Source organism: Mobula hypostoma, chromosome 5, assembly GCF_963921235.1.
Source record: "Mobula hypostoma chromosome 5, sMobHyp1.1, whole genome shotgun sequence".
NCBI classification, from domain to species: domain Eukaryota; kingdom Metazoa; phylum Chordata; class Chondrichthyes; order Myliobatiformes; family Myliobatidae; genus Mobula; species Mobula hypostoma.
The window spans coordinates 162,568,861-162,593,475 of record NC_086101.1 but is presented as its reverse complement, the minus strand read 5'-3'; the positions used below and the strand labels follow the sequence as shown (position 1 = coordinate 162,593,475).

The 24,615-nt window shown below is 41.3% G+C and overlaps 1 protein-coding gene across 4 annotated transcripts in view; it reads right to left on the bottom strand.

Annotated features, from left to right (window-relative positions):
• The window catches only part of sv2ca (synaptic vesicle glycoprotein 2Ca), a 197,547-nt gene that overhangs the window by 26,068 nt on the left and 146,864 nt on the right, over positions 1–24,615 (bottom strand). For all 4 annotated transcript variants that reach the window (XM_063049284.1, XM_063049285.1, XM_063049282.1 and 1 more), the window contains exons 6-9: positions 20,605–20,738; positions 9,264–9,353; positions 4,632–4,742; positions 289–377 (exon numbers count right to left, since the gene is read on the bottom strand). In XM_063049284.1, coding sequence (XP_062905354.1) covers positions 289–377; positions 4,632–4,742; positions 9,264–9,353; positions 20,605–20,738 — 424 coding nt within the window. The remainder of the gene's footprint in view (positions 1–288; positions 378–4,631; positions 4,743–9,263; positions 9,354–20,604; positions 20,739–24,615) is intronic.

Here is a 24,615-nt window from a genome sequence, read left to right as displayed (position 1 = left end):
GAAAGCAAATTATAGCCGAACCAAACATAAGCTGACCCTGAGGACTTACATTATGTTGGTAATGTAACCTGACACATATATTCAGGTTCCGTTGGGCTAAGGTAGCCAGGATTCTGTTCCTTCCCATTTGTATACATCAGTCTATCTCGTTTCACCAAACAGATGTGGTCAGCACATTTCTGGCCATGACACATCTGCTCATGAGGCAAGTAAATTGCATAACACATTTGGAAAGTTTACTTTACAGGTAGGTCATATTTAATGAATTTTGACTGCAGGAAGTCTTACCCAAATGACAAGGTTGTCCAAACTACAACTAGCAGAATGGTGTTTCGCTTGACAGGATAGTCAAAACATCTCATAAATGTCAACCAAATCTGTGAAAATAAAAAAAAACAACTTCATAAAACCCCACAGATATTTAATTATAACACCAGCTGCTAATACTGGGAGTTAAAAGAACCAACAGTGAGGGCTGCAAGTTCACTGTTCTCAGATACGAAGTGGGAGTTGTTACTACAAAGTGTACCTGAAGTGGGATGATGAAGAGTAGAGGATGGACTCATTAGCATTAATTAAGTAAATTGCTGTGCCCCCAGGGCACATCACCCATTCGAACAATTAACAGTATCAGCCTCCTACCTAACTGACACCCAAAATCAAGTTCAACATAATGACATTGAAGGGTAATGTAACATGATAACGTACAGTCAGCATTTCTGGTCTTCACTGTGAACCATATTCCTTCTTTTCAATTAGGTTTTCCTAGCAACCTACAAATCGTTCTGAGCCCCCTCCTCAGAATGCAAAGAGGCTTCGAGATCATTTAGACAGATTTAGCCTACAGACAAATATATGGCCTGGTAGAATGGACGTGTAAAAGATGTTTCCTTTGGTGGGAGAGTCTAGTACCAGAGGGCATGGTCTCAGAAAAGAAGGGCATCCCTCTAAAACAGAGATGAGGAGGAGTTTCTTTAGCTAGAGGGCGGTGTGTCTTGGAATTCATGCCATAGACAGCTGTGGAGGCCAAGTCATTGGGTATATTTTACGTGGGAGTTGATAGATTCTTGATTAGTGAGAGTATCAAATGTTATTGGGAAAAGGCAGGAGAATGGGGAAAATAATTAAATAGTAGAGCAAACTTGATGGGCCAAATGGCCTAATTCTGCTCCTATGTCTTATAATCTTATAGTATTGAAGGCGGTTTTGGTCTACGTCCCTGAAGTACCTGATATTGAAGAAGTGCAGTGAAGTTTCACCTATCTGATTCCTGGGTGTCAGGATTGCCAGATGAGGAGAGACTGGGTTGACTCGGCCTATATTCATCACGGTTTAGAAGTTAAGAGAAGCTCTCAATGATACATGCAAAATCCTGACAGGTCTTGACAGACTGGATGCAGGGAGAATGTTCTCCCATGAAGGGAGGAAGATGGGGGTCTGGAGCCAGGAGTCAGAGTGTTAGGATACAGGATAAGACACTAAGGACAGCCAAGATAAGATTTTTTTCCTCCCTCAGGAAAGTGAGACATTGGAATTCTCTATCGCAGACAAGATACTGAACAAATTTCTAGATATAGAAGGATGCAGGGGTAAGGAAGAGAGTGAACACTAAGATGGGGGAATCATAAATAAAAACACACTGAATGGAAAAAGATGCTCAAAGAGCTGATTGGCCTCTTCCTGTTCCTGTTTTTCTGTTTCTAATCCATTTTGAGGAGTTAGCAGTAGAAAATGTCATATAAATTTAAATATGTCACTGGCATCCTACTGAGTCAGTCATAAATGAAGCCTGAAAATTAATGAGGTAGGATGATTCACGCTGACATAAATGGTGTGGTGAGGTCTAATTCTACCTCTGTCTCTTTTGTACCGTTAAAGCACATCAAGCGAGTGTGGGTTCTCAACATAGTAATTTTAAGATTAGGCTGGAATTTTCAGGATTTAAAATAAAACAATTGTCACAAAGAGATCTTGTGTGCTGAATTCAGCCATGATTAATCAGTTGCAGTACTTTTATGCTAAACACATTTAATCACAAAACCAGAATATCACCTAACTACAGCATTTTTAACAATCTATTTACCACAACCCAGTAAAGGACTTCCAAGATACGTGCTGTGATCAAGAACCCTTAGTTTTGGATAGCTGCTAAAGCCCATCTGCGAGCTGTGGGGAGCTCTCTCAATGTCTTCCAGGAAACAGGGGTAAAATTTCCAAGTATAGTCTTCCTTGATGATAAGGTTCCCAAAGTTGCAGAAAAATTTTGATCAACTGGCAAGTTGAGTGTAGTATTTTAAACTCAGTAAGTGCAAGGTGATACATTTTGGGAGATCAGATAAAGGTAGGACAAACAGCACTGTGCAAAAGTCTTAGGCACCCTAGCTATCTATCTATCGCTCTCTATATATATGTGTGTGTGTGTGTGTGTGTGTGTGTGTGTGTGTGTGTGTGTGTGTGCCCAAGTCTTTTAGACAGTACTGTACAACATGATTGTTAGGACCTGAGGAAACAAAGGTAAAAAAGGAACATAGAACATAGAATAGTACAGCACAGGACAGGCCTTTCGGCCCACAATGTTGTGCCGATCCTCAAACCCTGCCTCCCATATAACCTCCACCTTAAATTCCTCCATATACATGTCTAGTAGTCTCTTAAATTTCACTAGAGTATCTGCCTCCACCACTGACTCAGGCAGTGCATTCCACGCACCAACCACTCTCTGAGTAAAAAACCTTCCTCTAGTATCCCCCTTGAACTTCCTACCCCTAACCTTAAAGTCATGTCCTCTTGTATTGAGCAGTGGTACCTTGGGGAAGAGGCTCTGGCTATCCACTCTATCTATTCCTCTTAATATCTTGTATACCTCTATCATGTCTCCTCTTATCCTCCTTCTCTCCAAAGAGTAAAGCCCTAGCTCCCTTGATCTCTGATCATAATCCATACTCTCTAAACCAGGCAGCATCCTGGTAAATCTCCTCTGTACCCTTTCCAATGCTTCCACATCCTTCCTATAGTGAGGCGACCAGAACTGGACACAGTACTCCAAGTGTGGCCTAACCAAAGTTTTATAGAGCTGCATCATTACCTCGCGACTCTTAAACTCTATCTCTCGACTTATGAAAGCTAACACCCCATAAACTTTCTTAACTATCCTATCTACCTGTGAGGCAACTTTCAGGGATCTGTGGACATGTACCCCCAGATCCCTCTGCTCCTCCACACTACCAAGTATACTGCCATTTACTTTGTACTCTGCCTTGGAGTTTGTCCTTCCAAACTGTACCACCTCACACTTCTCTGGGTTGAACTCCATCTGCCACTTCTCAGCCCACTTCTGCATCCTGTCAATGTCTCTCTACAATCTTTGACAATCCTCTACACTATCTACAACACCACCAACCTTTGTGTCGTCTGCAAACTTGCCAACCCACCCTTCTACCCCCACATCCAGGTCGTTAATAAAAATCACGAAAAGTAGAGGTCCCAGAACTGATCCTTGTGAGACACCACTAGTCACAACCCTGCAATCCAAATGTACTCCCTCCACCATGACCCTCTGTCTTCTGCAGGCAAGCCAATTCTGAATCCACCTGGCCAAACTTCCCTGGATCCCATGCCTTCTGACTTTCTGAACCTTGATGTACAAATTCTTAGATCCCTAAAGGTGGCTGCATTGGTACATAGGTGGTGAAGAAGGTGTATGAGATACTGGTCTTCATTAGCTGAAGAATACAATATAAAGGCATGAAGGTCATGGGACAACTTTATAAAACCTTAGTTAGACCACGGCTAGCATGTGGAGAAAGAACGTGACTGCACTGAAGAAGGTACAGAGGCGATTTACCACCACCGCCTGGGATGAACATTTTAGTTATGAAGAGAGATAGGATAGGGCTGGATTGTATTCCCTGGAGTGAAGGAGACCGAGGCACATAAATAGAAGTATAGGAAATTATGAAGGGCTTCAATAAGATCACTGATGATAATTTTTCCCCTTCTGCAGAGAACTAAAACCAGAAGGCTTAAATATAAGGCCAGACATAAAAGAGTTTGAGGGGACCCAAGGAACCAATTTTGATCCAGAGAGCGGCTGCAACAAAGAATGTTTTGCCTGAGAACATGGCGGAGGCAGGTACTCCCATAACTTTAAATAGAAGAATCTGGATAAATGCTTGTGTCACTAAGACAGACTAGGTGCTGGTAACTGGAAATAGCACAATGGAAGGAATAGACTGGAGGGCCGGAGAGTCGTAGAGCACCAAAACAGGCTCCATGAGTCCACATATCCATCCTGACAAGGGTAGGGTGGTTGCACTACATTTTTTTTGTCCGTGGCATCCCTCCGGCTATATGGAAATAAGATATTTTGTCCAGTTATAAACTCACAAGATCCCAAATTCTTAAGCCAGATAGAAATCTCTCTCACATTCCTAAACCTCAAGCTCCGATTTTTACCTGTTAGACTAGAGTTACGCTCGTAGCCTTTGCCATTTCGTTGTGTAATTTGTCTACATTCAACACAGATCCCACAAATCACTGGTGAAATGTTTGTCTCTCCCGGTGCACAGTATCAAATGTCATCAAAATGAAAGATAATGTTGTATATGAAATCACAGGGTTGTTTCACTTACTCCATACATTTCAGTTTTAATTCGAACAAACCATCTCATATACCAGGTGCCAGTGTCTGTTTGGATCTCTATTAACTCATCAATCAATTTTGGAGTCTTGATTCTATTAACCTGTGGAAACAAATAGAGGTAAGTAAAATCATTTTGCTAGACTATGTTCTTTCTAAAGTAGATATATTTTCAACAGTAAATGAAAATTAAAAGACTGCAGACACTAGTGAGTCTGCCTGAAACAGGAGGGAAGTGACAAGTATCTAATGTTCAATTATTCCAGAAGGAAAATAAGGATAATCCTGGAAACATAGGCTTGTGAGTTCTCTCATCAGTGGTAGTGAAGCTATTGGAAAAGTTCTTTAGGGATGGGATTTATGAGCATTTGGAAAACTAAGACCTAGTTAGGGACTCAAACAACAGGAATTCTGCAGATGCTGGAAATTCAAGCAACACACATCAAAGTTGCTGGATTAATTAGGGACTGCCAGCCTGGCAAGTTGTGTTGTACTAGGTTGATTGAGTCTTTTCAGGACGTGATGAAAGTGATTGATGACGTTAGAGCCGTGTAAGTTATCTACATAGATTTTAGGAAGGCATTTTACAAAGTCCCTCGTGGTAGACTCATCCAGATGATTAAAATGTATGGGATCTATGCTGAATCAGCTGTTTGGATTCAGAACTAGTTTCCTTTGGGTAAGTCCAAGGGACTTATTCTGGCTAGAGGTTGTGTTCTGTAGGGATCTGTACTGGGACCTCTGCTATGTGTGATGTATAGAAATGACCTGGATGAAATCGTGAATGGGTGGAATAGTGAGTTCTCAAATCATACCAAGATTGGTGGTGTTGTGGATAGTGTGAACAATTGTCAAAGGAAACAGCCGGATAATAATCATTTGCAGCTATGGGTGGAGAGATGGCAGACAGAGTTTAATCTGGGGAAATATGAGGTGCTGCACTTTAGGATATCAAATATAATGGGAGAGTACATTGCTAATGACAAGATCCTTAAAAATGTTGATGTACAGAGGGATCTCGGCATCCTAGTTCTTAGCTCCCTGCAAGTGGTTGTACAAGTAGATAGGGTGGTAAAGATGGCATATGGCAATCTTGCCATTATTAGTCAAAGCATTGAGTACAAGTGTCGGGAAGTTGTGTTGAGGCTTTATAAAACTCTAGGTCACATCTGGAGTTCTGCATTCAATTCAATTAGGAAAGATATGGAGGCTTAGGAAAAGGTACAGAAAAGGGGTACCGGGATTCTGCTAGGATCAGATGGCATTTGCTATAAACTGAGGTTGGAAAAACCTGGGTTTGTTTCTTTGGAGCAGTGGAGACTAAAGTTTCTAAGTATGAGAAGTATCTTTTGCCCACAGTCTAACTCTCTTATACAAGAGGACATACATTTAAACTGAGAGGGAGTAAGCTTAAAAGGGATGTGTCATGCCAAAGGGTCTTGGCCCGAAAAGTTGACTGTACTTTTTTCCATAGATGTTGCCTGGCCTGCTGAGTTCCTCCCGCATTTTGTGTGTGTTATTTGGATTTCAAACGTCTGCAGATTTTCTCTTGTTTGTGAAGGGATGTGCAGGGCAGGTTTCTTACGTAGAGGGAGGTGGGTGCCTGGAATATGCTGCCGAGGATGATAGTGTAGGCAAATACAGTAGAGGTATTGAAGAGGCTCTTAGATAATGCATGAATGTGCAGAGAATGGACGGATATGGACTTTGTGTAGGAAGAAAGTATTAGCTTAGTTAGGCATTTAATTACTACGTTAATTAGTTCCATGTTCTATGGAAATATGAAATAAAAACAGGAAGTGTTGGAAGGGTCTGATGAAGGGCCAGGGAGCTGTTTAGACTCAGAAGCTGCCCGACCTGCTGAGTATTTCCAGCATTTTCTGTTTTTATTTCATATTTTCACCACCTTTTCTTATTTAATCAGGATGTAACTTTGTCACCGAGGAATCATTTTATTTTCACTTTGGATCACTTCAGAAATCATGATAATTAAAGTGAAAGTTGGAAGCAGGATACAGCACGAAGACAGGATGATGCAGCATACACACTGTCAGTGATCTCAGGGAAAAATTAATTGTCATTATTTACTTCTCCCTTCAAATTTGTTGGGGCAGCATTAATTACAATCGGCATTTTCAGACGACAAACAAGCCATCATGACCGCAATAATAGATAATCGAAAAATACAGTATATGACATAATTACGGAATACAGCTTTTCGAGTATATTACCTGAAATACCTCAAATGGTCATCATGCATCTCCTGGCAACTGGGGTGCAGTCGTGAGATAGCTGAGGTATGCCCTGTAATAGGCTCATATCCAATATCGCCCATGATCTATTAATGAAATTTGAGGCCCTGCTCCTCTGTCATGTGTTAAAAGAAAAACATTTCACGCTCCATTTTGAAATGATCATCTCAAACTGACTCCCATTTCACCAACTGAGCCAATGTCACCTTGATAATGACTTCACCTTCCATTAGGTGCCAAGTATGTGAGCATTCCTCTATCTGTAAGAACTGAGTGCACCATGTTGTGAGCACTGAGTACCAGTCACTGTTAGTTGGGAGCAGATTGCCTTCAGTAAAGAATGTAGTAATTCTGTCTTTACAACTTGACTTAGTTAGCAGTAAAACCAAGGAAGTCACAGTTTCTGCCCTTCGCCGCTGGGGGACCCAGCTACTCGCCATGTGCATACCAAACACCAGTCTTGTGCACCTTTCGGTGATGCCCAGCAAGGATAAAATACAGAAACTTTAAATATAGAAAACTTTAAATCAAGGGGATTACATTGGACAGTGAAATAGCCTATAATTAGCTGGGGTTGAGCATCATAAAGCAATTTCCTTTCACTAGACAGGTTTTTCTTATGTTTTAGCTTTCTACATATTTCGTGATGCTTAAACACCGCGAGACCAACAAGTCTAATCTATTTTGTTATCTATTCCTGTATTTAGCACAGCAACAGACACAAAATGCTGGAGGAACTCAGCAGGTCAGGTAGCATCTATGGAGGAGAATAAAAATTAACGTTTTGGATCAAGACCCTTCATCAAAACTGGAAAAGAGAAAAACAGAAGCCAGAATAAAAAGGTGAGGGGGGGTTGGCTGGGGGGAAGGTGGGTGGGAGGGGGAAGGGGATGATGGAAGAAGCTGGGAGATGATAGGTGGAAGAAGTAAAGGGCTGAAGAAGGAGTCTGTTAGGAGAGGAGAGTCGAACCATGGGAGAAAGGGAAGGAGGAGGGCCACCAGAGGGAGATGATGGGCAGGTGAGGAGAAGAGAAGGAGTAAGAAGAAAGCCAGAATGGGGAATGGGAAAAAATTGAGGAGGGTGGAGAGATTTCTGGAAGTTAGAGAAATCAATATTCATGCCATCAGGTTGGAGGCTACCCAAACAGAATACGAGATGTTGCTTCTCTAACCTGAGAGTGACCTCAGTATATCATGCCATCAGGTTGGAGGCTACCCAAACAGAATACGAGATGTTGCTTCTCTAACCTGAGAGTGACCTCAGTATATCATGCCATGAGGTTGGAGGCTTGTATTTCTTTTCAGAATCAAGTGCATTGGTAGATGTGGAGTCACATATACTGGAGACATGGAAAGGATGACTGGTTTTCCTGCCTGAAGAGCAATAATGATCCTAACAATACAGTAATTTCATCAACACCATTACTGTCAACCATTACTGCACATCTAAATTTCTGTATTTCAATAGTGAGAAACAAGCTCCAGAAGAGAAAAATGTTTTCCAATGTAAGGGATTTTTTGAAGAATATCTATTTCAATCCACTGTTATTTATTTCTTATTTGCTACCTTGTGGGGAGGTGTTGGCTGCAAAAGACCGGGAAGCAACAAAACATCAACTTGAGGAAGGTGCAAGGAAATCTTGTTCCCAAGATGGGTTTTCCATAAAGGAAATAAAATACCAACCAGTTGTCCTATATTTAATCTCTCAAGACTCTAAATTGTCAATCCAAGCTCATCCTCTACCCGTGAACAATACGCCCTTACTGATGAACACTTCGGCCTTTACCTGTGATACTTCACCCTTTACCCGTGAGTACTTCGCCCTTTACTGTGACACTTCACCCATTACCCGATGAACACTTCGCCCTTTACTGATGAGTACTTCACCCTCGACCTGTGAACACTTTGCCCTTTACTGATGAACACTTCGCCCTTTACCCGTGAACACTTCGCTCTTTACTGGTGAACACTTCACCCTCTATCTGTGAACACTTTGCCCTCTACCCGTGATACTTCGCCCTTTGCCCGTGATACTTCGCCCTTTGCCAGTGAGTGACACTTCACCCTTTACTCGATGAACACTTCGCACTTTACTGATGAACACTTCACCCTCTACCTTTGACACCTCCCCCTCTATCCATGAACACTTTGCTCTCTACCAGTGAACACTCCATCCTCTATGTGAACAGTTCATCTTTAACCTTGACATTTCACTCTTTACCTTTGACATTTCACCCTCTACCTCTGAACACTTCACCGTTCACTTGTGAACCCTTTACCGATGAACACTTCGGCCTTTATCTGTGAAAATGTCACCATTTACTATGACTACTACACCCTTTACTGTGAATACTTTATGCTTCAAACTTACTGTGAAAACTTTTTCTGGTTGTCCCCTTGCTCTCATATTCGTGTCATGAATTTGTTTCAGAATCATCCAGGCCTCATCATGTTTTCCCACCTATAAACACAGACAAACCAAATTCATGGCAGGTTATCTATTTCAGAAATAACAGACTTCTAATCGAGTAAGATTTCTTTGTCGATAAATTTGCTGAATAAATTATTTCTACCAAAATCGGGATAGCTTAATGAAGTCAGTTTTATTTGTTTATTTATTTCAGGATAAAACACAGTCAAAGGCCCTTCTGGTCAACGAGATTCTGCTGCCAAATTACACCCATGTGACGAATTAGCCTGCTAACCCACATGTCTCTGGAATGGGGGAAGAAACCCACATGGTCACAGGGAGAACATACAAATACCTTGCAGACAATGGCGGGAATTGTACACGGATCATGGGTGCTGGAAAGAAATTGTGCTAACTGCTACACTACCGTGCTGCCCCAGTTTTGATCAGTTTAATAAGGTCAGAAGTTTATTCCTCATTCTGATCAAATGGAGAAGTGATTGATGGAAGTGCTTTGTGGTCGAAAGATTACTTCTAAGGTGCATAAATCAGGAAGGACCAAGGTTCTAATTCTTCACTCCTTGCCACACTAGCTCACCTCAGCCTGGGGCCATTACCCTGAGCCATAGATTCCTGAATCTGATTGTGATTCAGCGATGCATTTTCAGAAGCTAAAATAAATACTGGAGGAACTCAAGCATTATGTGTACAGGGAAATGGACAGCTGATATTTTAGGATAACATTGTGGAGAGACACCAGCTACCAAAAGGGAGCAGCACAATATCAATTTAAGCCAGGGCTCAGAAGAACCTGGGAAAAAAAATCCTTGCCTGTCCATTTCCCTCCACAGGTGCTACAGGCGAACTCATCTAACAGATTGTTTTCTGCTGCACAATACAGCATCTGCCATCTCCTGTGTCTCCATGCACTGTTGAAAGATGTGCACATTAAACACCGAAAGTTTTGGACTCAACTATATTTCCAAATTTATTTGCTGCCACTCAGATTCAGAACCTAGAATGGCTGTGGAATCTCAGAGTCTTGAGAAAAGTTGGAGTGACAGGATGATGGAGAGAAGAAAACAGAATATAGTGTGCAATTGGTAACTTTTCCATGAATATAATCCTCAGACATTAGAGATTTACATTAGAAGATACCAACAGAACTGATGGAAATACTCAGCAAATCACAAACTGTTAAAAGTTAAAAACCTGAAATGTTATCTCTGCTTCTTTCTCTATCAATGTTGCCTGACTTTCAAAGTATTTTGAACATTTTTTGTTTCAGTCCATAAGACCTTAAGACCGGGGCAGAATTAAGCAATTTGGCCCATCAAGGCTTCTCTACCATTCCATCATGGCTGATTTATTATACCTTTTAATCCCATTCTCCTGCCTTCTCCCCATTACCTTTGACACCCTGATTAATCATGAACCTGTCATCCTCTGCCTTTAATATACCCATTGACTCGGCCTGCACAGTTGTCTGTGGCAATAAATTCCACAGATTCTCCACCCTCTAGCGAAATAAATTTTTCCTTATCTCTGTTCTAAATGGATGTTCCCCTATTCTGAGGCTGTGCCCTTTGGTCCTACACTCCCGTACATAGAAAACATCCTCTCCACATCCACTCTATACAAACCTTTCAATATTCAATAGGTTTCAATGAGATCTCCTCTCATTCTTCTAAACTCACTGGAGTGCAGGTCAAGAACAATCAAATGCTTCTCATATGGTAACTCTTTCATTCCCGGAATCATTCTCATGAACATCCTCTGGACCGTCTCCAATGCCAATAAATCTTTCTCAGATAAGGGGGCCAAAACTGCTCATAATACTCCAAGTGTGGTCTAACCAATGACTCATAAAACCTCAGCATTACATTGTTGCTTTTGTATTCTAGTCCTCTCAAAATGAATGCTAACATTTTGAGAATTTGTCTTTCTGACCACCGACCAAACCTGCAAATTAACTGTTAAGGAATCTTGCACAAGGACTCCCAAGTCCCTTTGCATCTCTTAAGGAATCTATGCTGACTTTGGCCTATTTTATCATGTGCCTCCAAGTACCCTGAAACCTCATTCTTAATAATGGATTCAAACATCTTCCCAACCACCAAAGTAAGGCTAAGTGGCCTAAAATTTCCTTTCTTCTGCCTCCCTCCCTCCCTCAGAGAATGGAGTGACATTTGTAATTTTCCAGTCCTACAAAAAGTTCCGGAATCCAGTGATTCTGGAAAGATCATTACTAATACCTCCACAATCTCGTCAGTTACTTCTTTCTGAATCCTGAGGTGTAGTCCATCTGGTCCAGGTGACCTATCTACCTTCAGAATTTTCAGCTTCTCAAGCACCTTCTCTTTAGTAATAACAACAACACTCACTTCTGCCCCAACACTTTCAAATTTCTGCCATACTGCTGACATCTTACACGTGGAAGACTAACACAAAATAAGTTTATCCACCATTTATTTGTCCCCAATACTACCTCTCCAGAGACATTTTCCAGCAGCCCAGTATCCACTCTCATCTTTACTCTTTATATGTGTGAATTTGTTTTCATCCTGGATGCCTGCAAAGACTAGCATTTCCAGTTGTATACTGTATGTATTCTCTGATAATAAATGGAACTATTTGATATTATTGTCTAGCTTACCTTAACATTTCATTTTTCCTCTCCATATGGTTTTTCAGTTACATTTTGTTGGTTATTAAAAGCTTCCAAATCTTCTAACTTCCCAATGATTTTTGTTCTATCATATGCCCTCTCTTTTGCTTTTATGTTGTCTTTGACGTCCCTTGACGGCCATGGTTGCCTTATCTTCCCTTTAGAATACTACTTCATCTTTGGGATGCATCTTTTTTTTGCCTTCTGAATTCCTCCCAGACACTCCAGCCATCACCCCTGCTAGTGTCTCCTTCCAGTCAACTTTGGCCAGCTTCTCTCTCATGCTGCTGTAATTGCCTTTATTCTACTATAGTCTGTAGTTCATAGTTAAACTTTAATTATCATTCAACCATACATGAATACCCATGAATTCAGCCAAACCAAACAGTATTACTCTGGGGCCAAGGTGCAAAGCACAGTACCAATAGCACAAAGCACATATAGCATATATATAAAATAGCAAGCTCGTGTAAGGTATTAGTAAAATACAGTCACACAAAAAAATATAGTCCAAAACCCTGAGTCCATGAATGTTGCAGAAATCTGCAGTTGAACACAATACAGCTTGTGTTCTGCCAAGTGAACAGTAGGGGGCAGCACTGACTCTAGCTTGGACACCATGCTATACCACCTCCAATGGAGTTCACCGACTCTTTCCTGGGTGGCTGTAAATAGGTGACACTGCTTCTTGGAGGCCTAGTCCTTGCTATGACCAAGGCCATGCAGTTCCCCTGCTGTCTGCCAATTAATTAGTGAATCGGACTTACAGCACTCCACATTAACAATGTCCAACAGGATCTTGTGATCACAAGAAAAACAACATAGGTGACCACGCGCTGTTATACAGCACACCTCCTTTGCGTACTGATGCCTCTCTGATGCAGGCAACAGTACAATCTGCATTATGTCCATCTCCTTCTGTTTCTCCGCCAATGAAAAACTCACTGATGGGGTACACCTGCAGTACTTTAAGTTCTTAATGTCTAACAGGGTCTCACAATCATTTAAATATGTTTAAAAAGGACAATAACGTAAAGCTCACTCTTTTAGATATTTACAAATTAGAGACTTCTAGCGTCCTCAACTTTATACATCTCCTAAATGTCCAGATAAGAATTTAATTGATACAATTTTTACTTTGAAACCTTTTCATAATGGATCTATATCTAATATTGATAGTATGTTGTTGGCATTGAAAAACATTCTGTTAGACAAAATTAAAAACCTCTGGGATCATGACCTACAGATTTCAATTGATGAGGATACCTGGAATGAAATTTTTAAACTTGTTCATACCTCTTCATTATGTGCGCATCACTCTCTTTTACAATTTAAAGTGGTTCATAGAGCCTACATGACTAAAGATAAGCTCTCTCGTTTTTACTCATTTCTCTTTATACTTTAATAGGTGTAATGTCGAAGAGGCCTCTCTAATTCATATGTTTTGGTCCTGCCCACGGCTTGATCAATTTTGGAAAGAAGTATTTCAAACTTTCTTGGAGCTTTTTAAAGTAAACTTTAAACCCAACCCTCTGAGTGCCTTGTTTGGCATTGTTGGAGGAAATGATTTTACTCTTAAGCCAAATGATTTGCATATTTTGGCTTTTATTTCTCTTTTAGCCAGAAGAATTTTGTTGCTGAAATGGAAAGATGTCACTCCATCTACTCATGCCCATTGGTTGATTGATGTTATGTCATGTTTAAATCTAGAGAAGAATAGGTGTTCTATTTCTATACCAAGACAAGATTTTTTCACATTATGGGGACCTCTTTGGAACTACTTTCACAATTTGTGATTTGGTCAGCAATGATGATGGCTATTATATGTTTGAATTTACGACTATATGTCAGAAATTTTTTTTCTTTTCTTTTAACCAAACAGTTTTTTTCCTGTTTTTTTTTTCTCTTTTTTTTTCTATTTGTTATGGGGTTTTGATTTTGCTTTAGATTAGAATAAAATATACCTTTTCAATATTATGGTTAATTTACTATACACAGTTATGGGGAAATCCAATCTTGTTTCTGTTTCCATAATACCATAATGTATTTTGCATTCATCTATGCAAGTAATTAATAAAAATATTGAAAAAGAAAAAGGACAGTAACACCTTTGGTTGACCCCATAGAAGTGGTTGTGATTGAACGTGCTGCCATCTTATTGAAAGTACTGTAATACTGATACATCTGATTTTAGCTTCTCCTTCTCAAACTGCAGGGTGAATTCTATCATATTATGATCACTGTCTCCTAAGGGTTTCTTTGCCTTTAGCTCCCTGATAAAATCTGGGTTACTGCATAACACTGAACCCAGAATTACCATTCCCTTAGTGGGATCAATCTCCAGCTGCTGTAAAAAACATTTCTATAAATGCCTTCTCTTGGGGTCCAGCACTAACCTAATTTTCTGAACCTATCTGCATATTGAAATTCCCCATGACTAAGGTAATATTGCTCTTTTTACATGCCTTTGTTATCTCCCATTGTAAGTTTATAGCTCACATTCTGGCTAACATTCGGAGGCCTGTATGAGGCCTGAATGGAGGACTCCCATTAGGTCTTCTTACGGATGCAGTTTCTTAACTCTACCAACAATTATTCTACATCTTCTGATCCTATGTCATCACTTCAGGATTTGATTTCATTTTTTTCAACAGAGCCACCCCAACCCCTCTGCCTACCTGCCTGTCCTTTCAATACAATGTGTATCCTTGGATGTTAAGCACCCAACTATGATCTTCTTTCAGCCATGACCCAGAGATGCCCACAATACCTGCCAATCTCTAACTGCACTACAAGGTCGTCTACCTTATTGCATATACTGCGTGCATTCAAATATAACACCTTCAGACTTGTATTCATCACCCTTTTTGATTTTGGCCCCCGCTATACTTCAACTCATCTCACTGACTGCAATTTTGCCCTGTCATCTGTCTGTCCTTCCTCACAGTCAAACTACACACTGCATCTACTTGTATAACAACTGCCCCATCCTCAACCCTACCACTCTGGTTCCCATCCCTCTACCAAATTAGTTTACACCCTCCCCAACAGCTCGAGCAAACCTGCCCGCAAGGATATTGGTCCCCTTTGGGTTCAAGTGTAACCCATCCTTTTTGTACAGGTCATACCTTCCCCAGAAGAGATCCAGTGATCCAGGAATCTGAAACCCTGCCCCCTGCACCAATTCCTCAGCGACGCATTCATCTGACAAATCATCCTGTTCTTACCGTCACTGGTGCATAGCACAGGCAGCGAGCCAGAGATTACCACACTGGAGGTCCTGCTTTTCAGCTTTCCACCTAGCTCCCTGCATTCCCTATTCAGGACCTTCCCCTCTTTTTCTACCTATGCCATTGATACCAATATGTTCCACGATTTCTGGCTGTTCACAATATTGTTGAGGGAAATGGCCACAGGGGTATTCTACACTGGTTGCCTATTCCCTTTCCCTCTCCTGACAATCATCCAGGTACCTGCCTCTTGCATTTTATGGGTGACTCCCTCCTTGTAGCTCCTACCTATCACCTCATCTTCCTGTATGAGCTGAAGGTCATCTTGCTGCAGCTCCATTTCCTTAACGCAGTCTCTAAGGAGCTGTCACACCTTCATGCAGATGTACGTAGTCATCAGGGAGAGAGGAGATGCAGTCTCCCTGTTGGTTGTCCATCTCATCTATGCCCCTTATAATTTTAAACATTTCTACGAGGTCATCCCTCATTCTTCTATGTTCCAAGGAATAAAGAGCTAGCCTAGCCAATCTCTCCTTTAACTCAGGCAATATCCTTATAAATCTTTTCTGCACTCTCTCTAGTTTAACCACATCTTTACTATAACAAGATGACCGAGTCTGTACACAGTATTCCAAGTGTAGCTTCACCAACATCTTATGCAACTGCACCACAATCTCCCAACTCCTGTACTCAGTTCCCTAACTAATGAAGGCTAGCACGTTAAATGCATTTTTCACCACCCTTGAAATTACTTTCAATGAACTATGCAACAATACTCTCAAGCCTCTCTGTTCCACTACCCCTGCCCCAACCCTACCATGAAAGCATAAGTCCTGCACTGGTTTGACTTTCCAAAATGCAACACTTCACACTAATCTGTAACGAAATCCATTTGCCACTCTTCGGCCAACTTCCCTAACCGATCAAGATGCTGTTGTAATCTATTATGTGAGCAGATTGAGAAGGGTCGGTCATTCCTTTGGTGGTTGAACGGGACACAACTGTGCAAGTGCATGAAAGTCAGACCATGAGGCAGCGGGAGAGTTAAAAAACAAGCAGATTAATGGAGCGGGCGACGGAGTAGAAAGAGACAGAGTAGGAAGGCTTTGGCTCGAGAGGCTTTGGCGAGCAGATGCTGAGGACAAGCTTCACTCCAAGTGAGGAAAGGCCAGGTAAGTTCCTTTAATTATTTTAATTACCTTAAGAGTAGGTAATGGAGGCAGCAGTTAGGGCAGTTGAGTGCTCCGTTTGCAGGATGTGGGAAGTCAGGGTGAGCACAATTGTCCCTGATGACTACACCTGTAAAAGGTGCATCCAGCTGCAGCTCCTGACAAACTGAGTTAGGGAACTGGAGCTGGAGCTGGATGAACTTCGGGTCATTCGGAAGGCAGAGGCAGAAATAAACAGAAGTTACAGAGAGGTAGTCACCCCTAAAAGTCAGGAGACAGATAGCTGGGTGACTGTCAGGAGAGGGAAGGGGAATAGACAGAATGAGCAGAGCACCCCTGTGGCCATTCCCACCAATAGTAAGTATATCATTTTGGACACTGTTGATTGGGATGACCTACCAGGGACAAGTTGCAGTGGTTGCATCTCTGGCACCGAGACTGGACCCTCAGCTCAGAAGGGAAGGAGGGTAAAGAGGAGAGTAGTAGCGATAGGGGATTCGATAATAAGGGGGACAGATAAGAGGTTCTGTGGAAGAGATCGAGAATCCTGGATGTTCTGTTGCCTCCCTGGTGCCAAGGTCCGTGATATCTCGGATCAAGTTCTTGGTATTCTCAAGAGGGATGGTGAGCAGCAAGATGTCGTGGTCCATGTAGGGACCAATGATGTGGGTAGGAAGAGTGTGGAGGTCCTGAAAGGTGAATTCAGGGAGTTAGGCGCCAAGTTAAAGGACAGGACCTCCAGGATAGCAATCTCAGGATTGTTACCAGTGCCACGCGCAGGCGGGTTTAGAAATAGTAAAATAGCACAGATCAACACGTGGCTGAAGACATGGTGCAGGAGGGAGGGCTTCAGATTTATGGGTAATTGGGCAATTTTCCAGGGAAGGTGGAACCTGTTCCAGCGGGACGGTTTACATCTGAACTGGAGGGGGACAAATATTTTTGCAGATAGGTTTGCAAGAGAGGCTCCAGTGGATTTAAACTAGATACAAGGGGGAAGGGGAACCAGAGTGTAGGAACAGATGTAGGGGAGAAGGAAGAAAAAGGAGATAGCAAAGTCGTTTGCAGAGTAAGAGGTGGAAAATTTCTTCAATGCATTTATTTTAATGCTAGGAGCATTGTAAGTAAGGTGGATAAGCTTAGAGCATGGATTGATACCTGGAAGTATGATGTTGTAGCTATTAGTGAAATATGGTTGCAGGAGGGGTGTGATTGGCAACTAAATATTCCTGGATTTCGTTGCTTCAGGTGTGATAGAATCGGAGGGACAAGAGGGGGAGGAGTTGCATTGCTTGTCAGAGAAAATATTACAGCAGTGCTCTGGCAGGAAAGATTAGAGGGCTCGTCTAGGGAGGCTATTTGGGTGGAATTGAGGAATGGGAAAAGTGTAGTAAGACTTATAGGGGTGTATTATAGACCACCTAATAGGGAGCGAGAATTGGAGGAGAAAATTTGTAAGGAGATAGCAGATATTTGTAGTAAGCACAAGGTTGAGATTGTGGGATATTTTAATTTTCCACACATAGACTGGGAAGCCCATACTGTAAAAGGGCTGGATGGTTTGGAGTTTGTAAAATGTGTGCAGGATTGTTTTTTGCAGCAATACGTAAAGGTACCAACTAAAGAAGGGGCAGTGTTGGATCTCCTATTAGGGAATGACATAGGTCAGGTGACGGAGGTATGTGTTGGGGAGCAATTCAGGTCCAGTGATCACAATGCCATTAGTTTCAATATAATTATGGAGAAGAATAGGTCTGGACCCAGGGTTGAGATTTTTGATTGGAGAAAGGCTAACTTTGAGGAGATGCGAAAGGATTTAGAATGAGTGGATTGGGACAATTTGTTTTATGGGAAGGGTGTAATGGAGAAATGGAGGCCATTTAAAGGTGAAATTTCGAGACTACAGAATCTTTATGTTCCTGTTAGGTTGAAAGGAAAGGTTAAAAGTTTGAGAGAGCCATGGTTTTCAAGGGATATTGGAAACTTGGTTCGGAAAAAGAGAGATATCTACAATAAATATGGGAAGCATGGAGTAAATGAGGTGCTCGAGGAATATAAAGAATGTAAAAAGAATGTGAAAAGAAATTAGAAAAGCTAAAAGAAGATACAAGGTTGCTTTGGCAAGTAAGGTGAAAATAAATTCAAAGGTTTTCTACAGTTATATTAATGGCAAAAGGATAGTGAGGGACAAAATTGGTCCCTTAGAGAATCAGAGTGGACAGCTATGTGTGAAACCAAAAGAGATGGAGGAGATTTTGAACAATTTCTTTTCTTCGATATTCACTAAGGAGAAGGATATTGAATTGTGTAAGGTAAGGGAAACAGGTAGGGAAGTTATGGAAACTATGATGATTACAGAAGAGGAAATATTGGTGCTTTTATGGAATATAAAAGTGGATAAGTCTCCGGGTCCTGACAGGATATTCCCTAGGACCTTGAGGGAAGTTAGTGTAGAAATAGCAGGGGCTCTGACAGAAATATTTCAAACGTCATTGGAGATGGGGATGGTGCCAGAGGATTGGTGTATTGCTCATGTTGTTCCATTGTTTAAAAAGGGTTCTAAGAGTAAACTTAGCAATTATCGGCCTGTAAGTTTGACGTCGGTGGTGGGTAAATTAATGGAAAGGATTCTTAGAGATGGTATATATAATTATCTGGATAGACAGGGTCTGATTAGGAACAGTCAACATGGATTTGTGTGTGGAAGGTCATGTTTGACAAATCTTACTGAATTTTTTGAAGAGGTTACTAGGAAAGTTGACGAGGGTAAAGCGGTGGATGTTATCTATTTGGACTTCAGTAAGGCCTTTGACAAAGTTCCACGTGGAAGGTTGGTTATGAAGGTTCAATCGTTAGGTATTAATATTGAAGTAGTAAAATTGATTCAACAGTGGTTGGATGGGAGACGCCAGAGAGTAGTGGTGGATAACTGTTTGTCAGGTTGGAGGCCGATGACTAGTGGTGTGCCTCAAGGATCTGTACTGGGTCCAATGTTGTTTGTCATATACATTAATGATCTGGATGATGGGGTGGTAAATTGGATTAGTAAGTATGCAGATGATACTAAGATAGGTGGTGTTGTGGATAATGAAGTAGGCTTTTAAAGCTTGCAGAGAGATTTAGGCCAGTTAGAAGAGTGGGCTGAACGATGGTAAATGGAGTTTAATGCTGATAATTGTGAGCTGCTACATTTTGGTAGAACTAATCAAAATAGGACATACATGGTAAATGATAGGGCATTGAAGAATGTAGTAGAACAGAGGGATCTAGGAGTAATGGTGCATAATTCCCTGAAAGTGGAATCTCATGTGGATAGGCTGGTGAAAAAAGCTTTTGGTATGCTGGCCTTTATAAATCAGAGCATTGAGTATAGGATTTGGTATGCAATGTTAAAATTGTACAAGGCATTGGTAAGGCCAAATTTGGAGTATTGTGTACAGTTCTGGTCATCAAATGATAGGAAAGATGTCAACAAGGTAGAGAGAGTACAGAGAAGATTTACTAGAATGTTACCTGGGTTTCAGCACCTAAGTTACAGAGAAATATTGAACAAGTTGGGTCTTCATTCTTTGGAGCATAGAAGGTTGAGGGGGGACTTGATAGAGGTATTTAAAATTATGAAGGGGATAGTAGAGTTGACGTGGATAGGCTTTTTCCATTGAGAGTAGGGGAGATTCAAACAAGAGGACATGAGTTGAGAGGTAGGGGGCAAAAGTTTAGGGGTAACACGAGGGGGAACTTCTTTATTCAGAGAGTGGTGGCTGTGTGGAATGAACTTCCAGCAGAAGTGGTAGAGGTAGGCTTGATATTGTCATTTAAAGTAAAATTGGATAGCTATATGGACAGGAAAGGAATGGACGGTTATGGGCTGAGTGCAGGTCCGTGGGACTAGGTAAGAGTAAGCATTCGGCACGGATTAGAAGGGCCAAGATGGCCTGTTTCCATGCTGTAATTGTTATATGGCTATTTTATAACCCTCTACACTATTAACATCAACTCCTCATTACATGTCATCTGGAAACTTACTCATCATGCCTTATGCATTTACGTCCAGTTTATTTACATAAATAACAAATAACATAGTCCCAATACCAGTCCCAGCAGAACACTACTCAACAACAGCCTCCATTCTGAAAAACAACCTTCAATCACCACCCTCCTCCGAGCCAATTTTCAATCCTATTTTGAAGATTGTTATTGCAGGCAGAAAGAAGAACCCCTGCCAGGGACCTTACCTCCAGCAGATATCGAGGACTTTCAGGCATGAAGGTAAGTGCCACAACTGAGGAGACACAGGGAAGAGCGCAGACAACGACAAACACTCGCCAGCTGTGGAACTGGTATGCAGAACCCATACTGAAACTCCAACCTGTCCAAAAAAGAAGCAAATTCAGAATCAGAAACAGAATAACAATCAGATTTAATATCACCAGTATAAGACCAAAAGATATAGGAGTGAATGAGGCCTTCTGGCCCATTGAGTGTGCCCCACCATTCAACCATGGCTGATCCTTTCTCCCCTCCTCAAACCCATTCCCCGGCCGTCTCCCCGAAACCTTTGATACTGATAAGACTGGTATATGTCCATAAGACCATAAGACAAAGGAGCAGAAGTCGGCCATTCGGCCCATCAAGTCTGCTCCGCCATTTTATCATGAGCTGATCCATTCTCCCATTTAGTCCCACTTCCCCCGCCTTCTCCCCATAACCTTTGATGCCCTGGCTACTCAGATACCTATCAATCTCTGCCTTAAATACACCCACTGCTGCCCGTGGCAACAAATTCCATAGATTCACCACCCTCTGGCTAAAAAAATTTCTTCACATTTCTGTTCTGAATGGGCGCCCTTCAATCCATAAGTCATGCCCTCTCGTACTAGACTCCCCCATCATGGGAAACAACTTTGCCACATCCACTCTGTCCATGCCTTTCAACATTCAAAGTGTTTCTATGAGATCTCCCCTCATTCTTCTAAACTCCAAGGAATACAGTTCAAGAGCAGACAAACTTTCCTCATATGTTAACCCCCTCATTTCCGGAATAATGGTAGTGAATCTTCTCTGTACCCTCTCCAATGTCAGCACATCCTTTCTTAAATAAGGAGACCAAAACTGCTCACAGTACTCCAAATGTCTCACCAGTGCCTTATAGAGCCTCAACATCACATCCCTGCTCCTATACTCTATTCCTCTAGAAATGAATGTCAACATTGCATTCGCCTTCTTCACCATCGACTCAACCTGGAGGTTAACCTTAAGGGTATCCTGTACGAGGACTCCCAAGTCCCGTTGCATCTCAGAACTTTGAATTCTCTCCCCATTTAAATAATAGTCTGCCTGTTTATTTCTTCTGCCAAAGTGCATAACCATACACTTTCCAACATTGTATTTCATTTGCCACTTCTCTGCCCATTCTTCCAATCTATCCAAGTCTCTCTGCAGACTCTCTGTTTCCTCAGCACTACCAGCCCCTCCACCTATCTTTCCTCAGCAAACTTAGCCACAAAGCCATCTATTCCATAATCCAAATCGTTGATGTACAATGTAAAAAGAAGTGGCCCCAACACAGACCCCTGTGGAGCACCACTGGTAACTGGCAGCCAACCAGAATAGGATCCCTTTTTTCCCACTCTCTGTTTCCTGCCAATCAGCCAACACTCTATCCATGTATGTAACTTTGTCATGAGATTTGTCATGAGATATGTCGTGAGATTTGTTAACTTTATGGCAGCGGTACAATGAAATACATGATAAATAAATATAGAGAATAAAACTGAGTTACATTAAGTGTATATATTTTTATTAAGTAGTGAAGCTAAAATAACTAGTGCAAACAAAATAAATAAAAACGTAGTGAGGTAGTGTTCATGGTTTCAATGTCTATTTAGAAATTGGATGGCAGCAGGGAAGAAGCTATTCTTGAATTGCTAAGCGTGTGACTTCAGGCTTCTGTACCTCTTTCTCGAAAGCAACAGTGTGAAGAGGGTATGTCCTGAGTGGTGGGGATCCTTAATGATGGATATTGGCATTCTGAGGCACCGCTCCTTGATGATGTCTTGGAGACTATAGAGGCTGGTACCCATGATGGAGCTGACTAATCTTACAACTTTCTGCAACTTAACTCGATCTTGTGCTGAAGCCCCCCCCCCCACCAAAACCAGACAGTGATGTAGCCAGTCAGAATCCTCTCCACAGTACATTTGTAGAAGTTTTCAAATGGTTTAGCTGTGAAACCATATCTCCTCAAATTCCCAATGAAATACAATCACTAATGAAATATAATTCATAGAAAAGTAATCAATTATTCTGGATGAATTTCAGTTCTCATTTCATCAGTTTGCTTTGGAATCCCAACCTTTTTTACACCATGGCATAACATTATGCGAGGGGTCCATGGACCATAGGTTGGGAACCTCTGCTATAAATCCTTTGGAGATGCAATTCACTCAGAAGCTTTTTAACATTTCCATAGCATTATTGAAGTGGCTTTACAATGGGTATCAAAACCGTCAAACACATCACCGGCAATAGCTGACCCGCTACCAAGGACATATATACAGAACGGTGCTGGAAAAAAGGCCAGCAATACCATGAAGGATCCTACCCACCCTGCTCATGGACTGTTTGTCTCACTCCCTAAGAGAAGTCTATGCAGCATCCATACCAGGTCAACCAGAGCCAAAAACAGTTACCTTCCCCAAGAAGTAAGGCTGATCAACACCTCCACCATCAGACACTCCTGTGCCTAGCATCACTTTATGGACATACAATCAACCTATGTATATAAGTGATCTTATGTACTTAAATTTATTACATTTTATATTATTGTGTTAGTTTGTGCTGCGTCGGATCTGGAGTAACAACTATTTTGTTCTCCTTTACACTTGTGTACTGGAAATTACATTAAACAACATGGATTCTTGAATCTTGAATAGGCAATGTTCAAAACATTGAAGGTCAGTCACCTGAGAGTTCCTTCTTAGTGTCTAATAGCTGTTCAATGCAATGTTCACCATCAAATGCAGCATCGTGCAGCTCGTACTAAAGGAGACTACAATATATTGTCCATGTTACAGAGTGCACCATACACATTAACAAAAATTTACCAAAGTCTGATCAAGGAAATCAGAATAAACTGACTCAATTCCTCAAAATCTGGTAATTCAACAGATGCAGAAACGTATAATAAAACCAGCTTTGTGAGATTTGCAGTAAAAACTGTAAACATTTTTTATGCCAGTATTAAAATGCATGAAATCCAACTGAGAAAACCATACGCTGAAGGCAGTAAAATAGTAATTAATTTCAAGAGAGACATAAGGTTTGTTTTCTTGACAGATTCTCAATTTGTATATTGAAATTATATATCATCATCAGTAAATTTTTTTCAATTGCTTGCAATCCTCCACCTCACCTGAAATCTTCCACATCCACTGTCCATCACCTCCCTCTGGTGCTCCTCCTCCTTTCTTTTCTCCCATGGACCACTCTACTCTCCTATCAGATTCCTTCTTTTTCAGCCTTTTCCACCAATCACCTCACAGCTTCTCACTTTGTCCCCTCCCTCACCCACCCACTCACCTTCCCTCTCACTTGGCTTCTCCTATCACCTGCAGAGTATACTCTTTCCCCTCCCTCAGCCTTCTTATTCTGGCTTCTTCCGCCTTCTTTTCCAGTTCCAATGAAGGGTCTCGGCCCAAAATGTTGACTGTTTATTTCCCTCCATAGGTGCTGTTTCACGTGCTAAGTTCATCCGGCATTTTGTATGTGGCTCCACACTGATTGGATCACCCTCATCTATTGAAATGGTCACATCCTCAAAGAATTTAAACAAATTAACCTAAGATTACTATTGCTTCATAAATCATGTTGACTCTGTTCAGTCCTATTATTCTCTTCAGATGTTCGGTTATTACATTCTTCAATATAGATTCTAGCAATTTCCCTACCACTGACAGATTGCTAATCCCTGTCTTTTCTCTCCTTTCTTTCCTGAAACAGCAGAGACTCATTTACTACTCTTCAATCTACAGAAAACAATTCCAGAATCTACAGACAATAACTAGAGCATCCATAATATCTAAACCCACCTGTTTCAACATCCAGGGACCAAGACCTATGGCACACATGCCAAAGATGGTAGGCAGAAAAATTTTTTTGGCACTCATCAATCAGTGCCACCCATTATAATAAGATACATAATGATGATCTTTTCTGCCAAATGAAGTAGTGAATTATTATTTTAC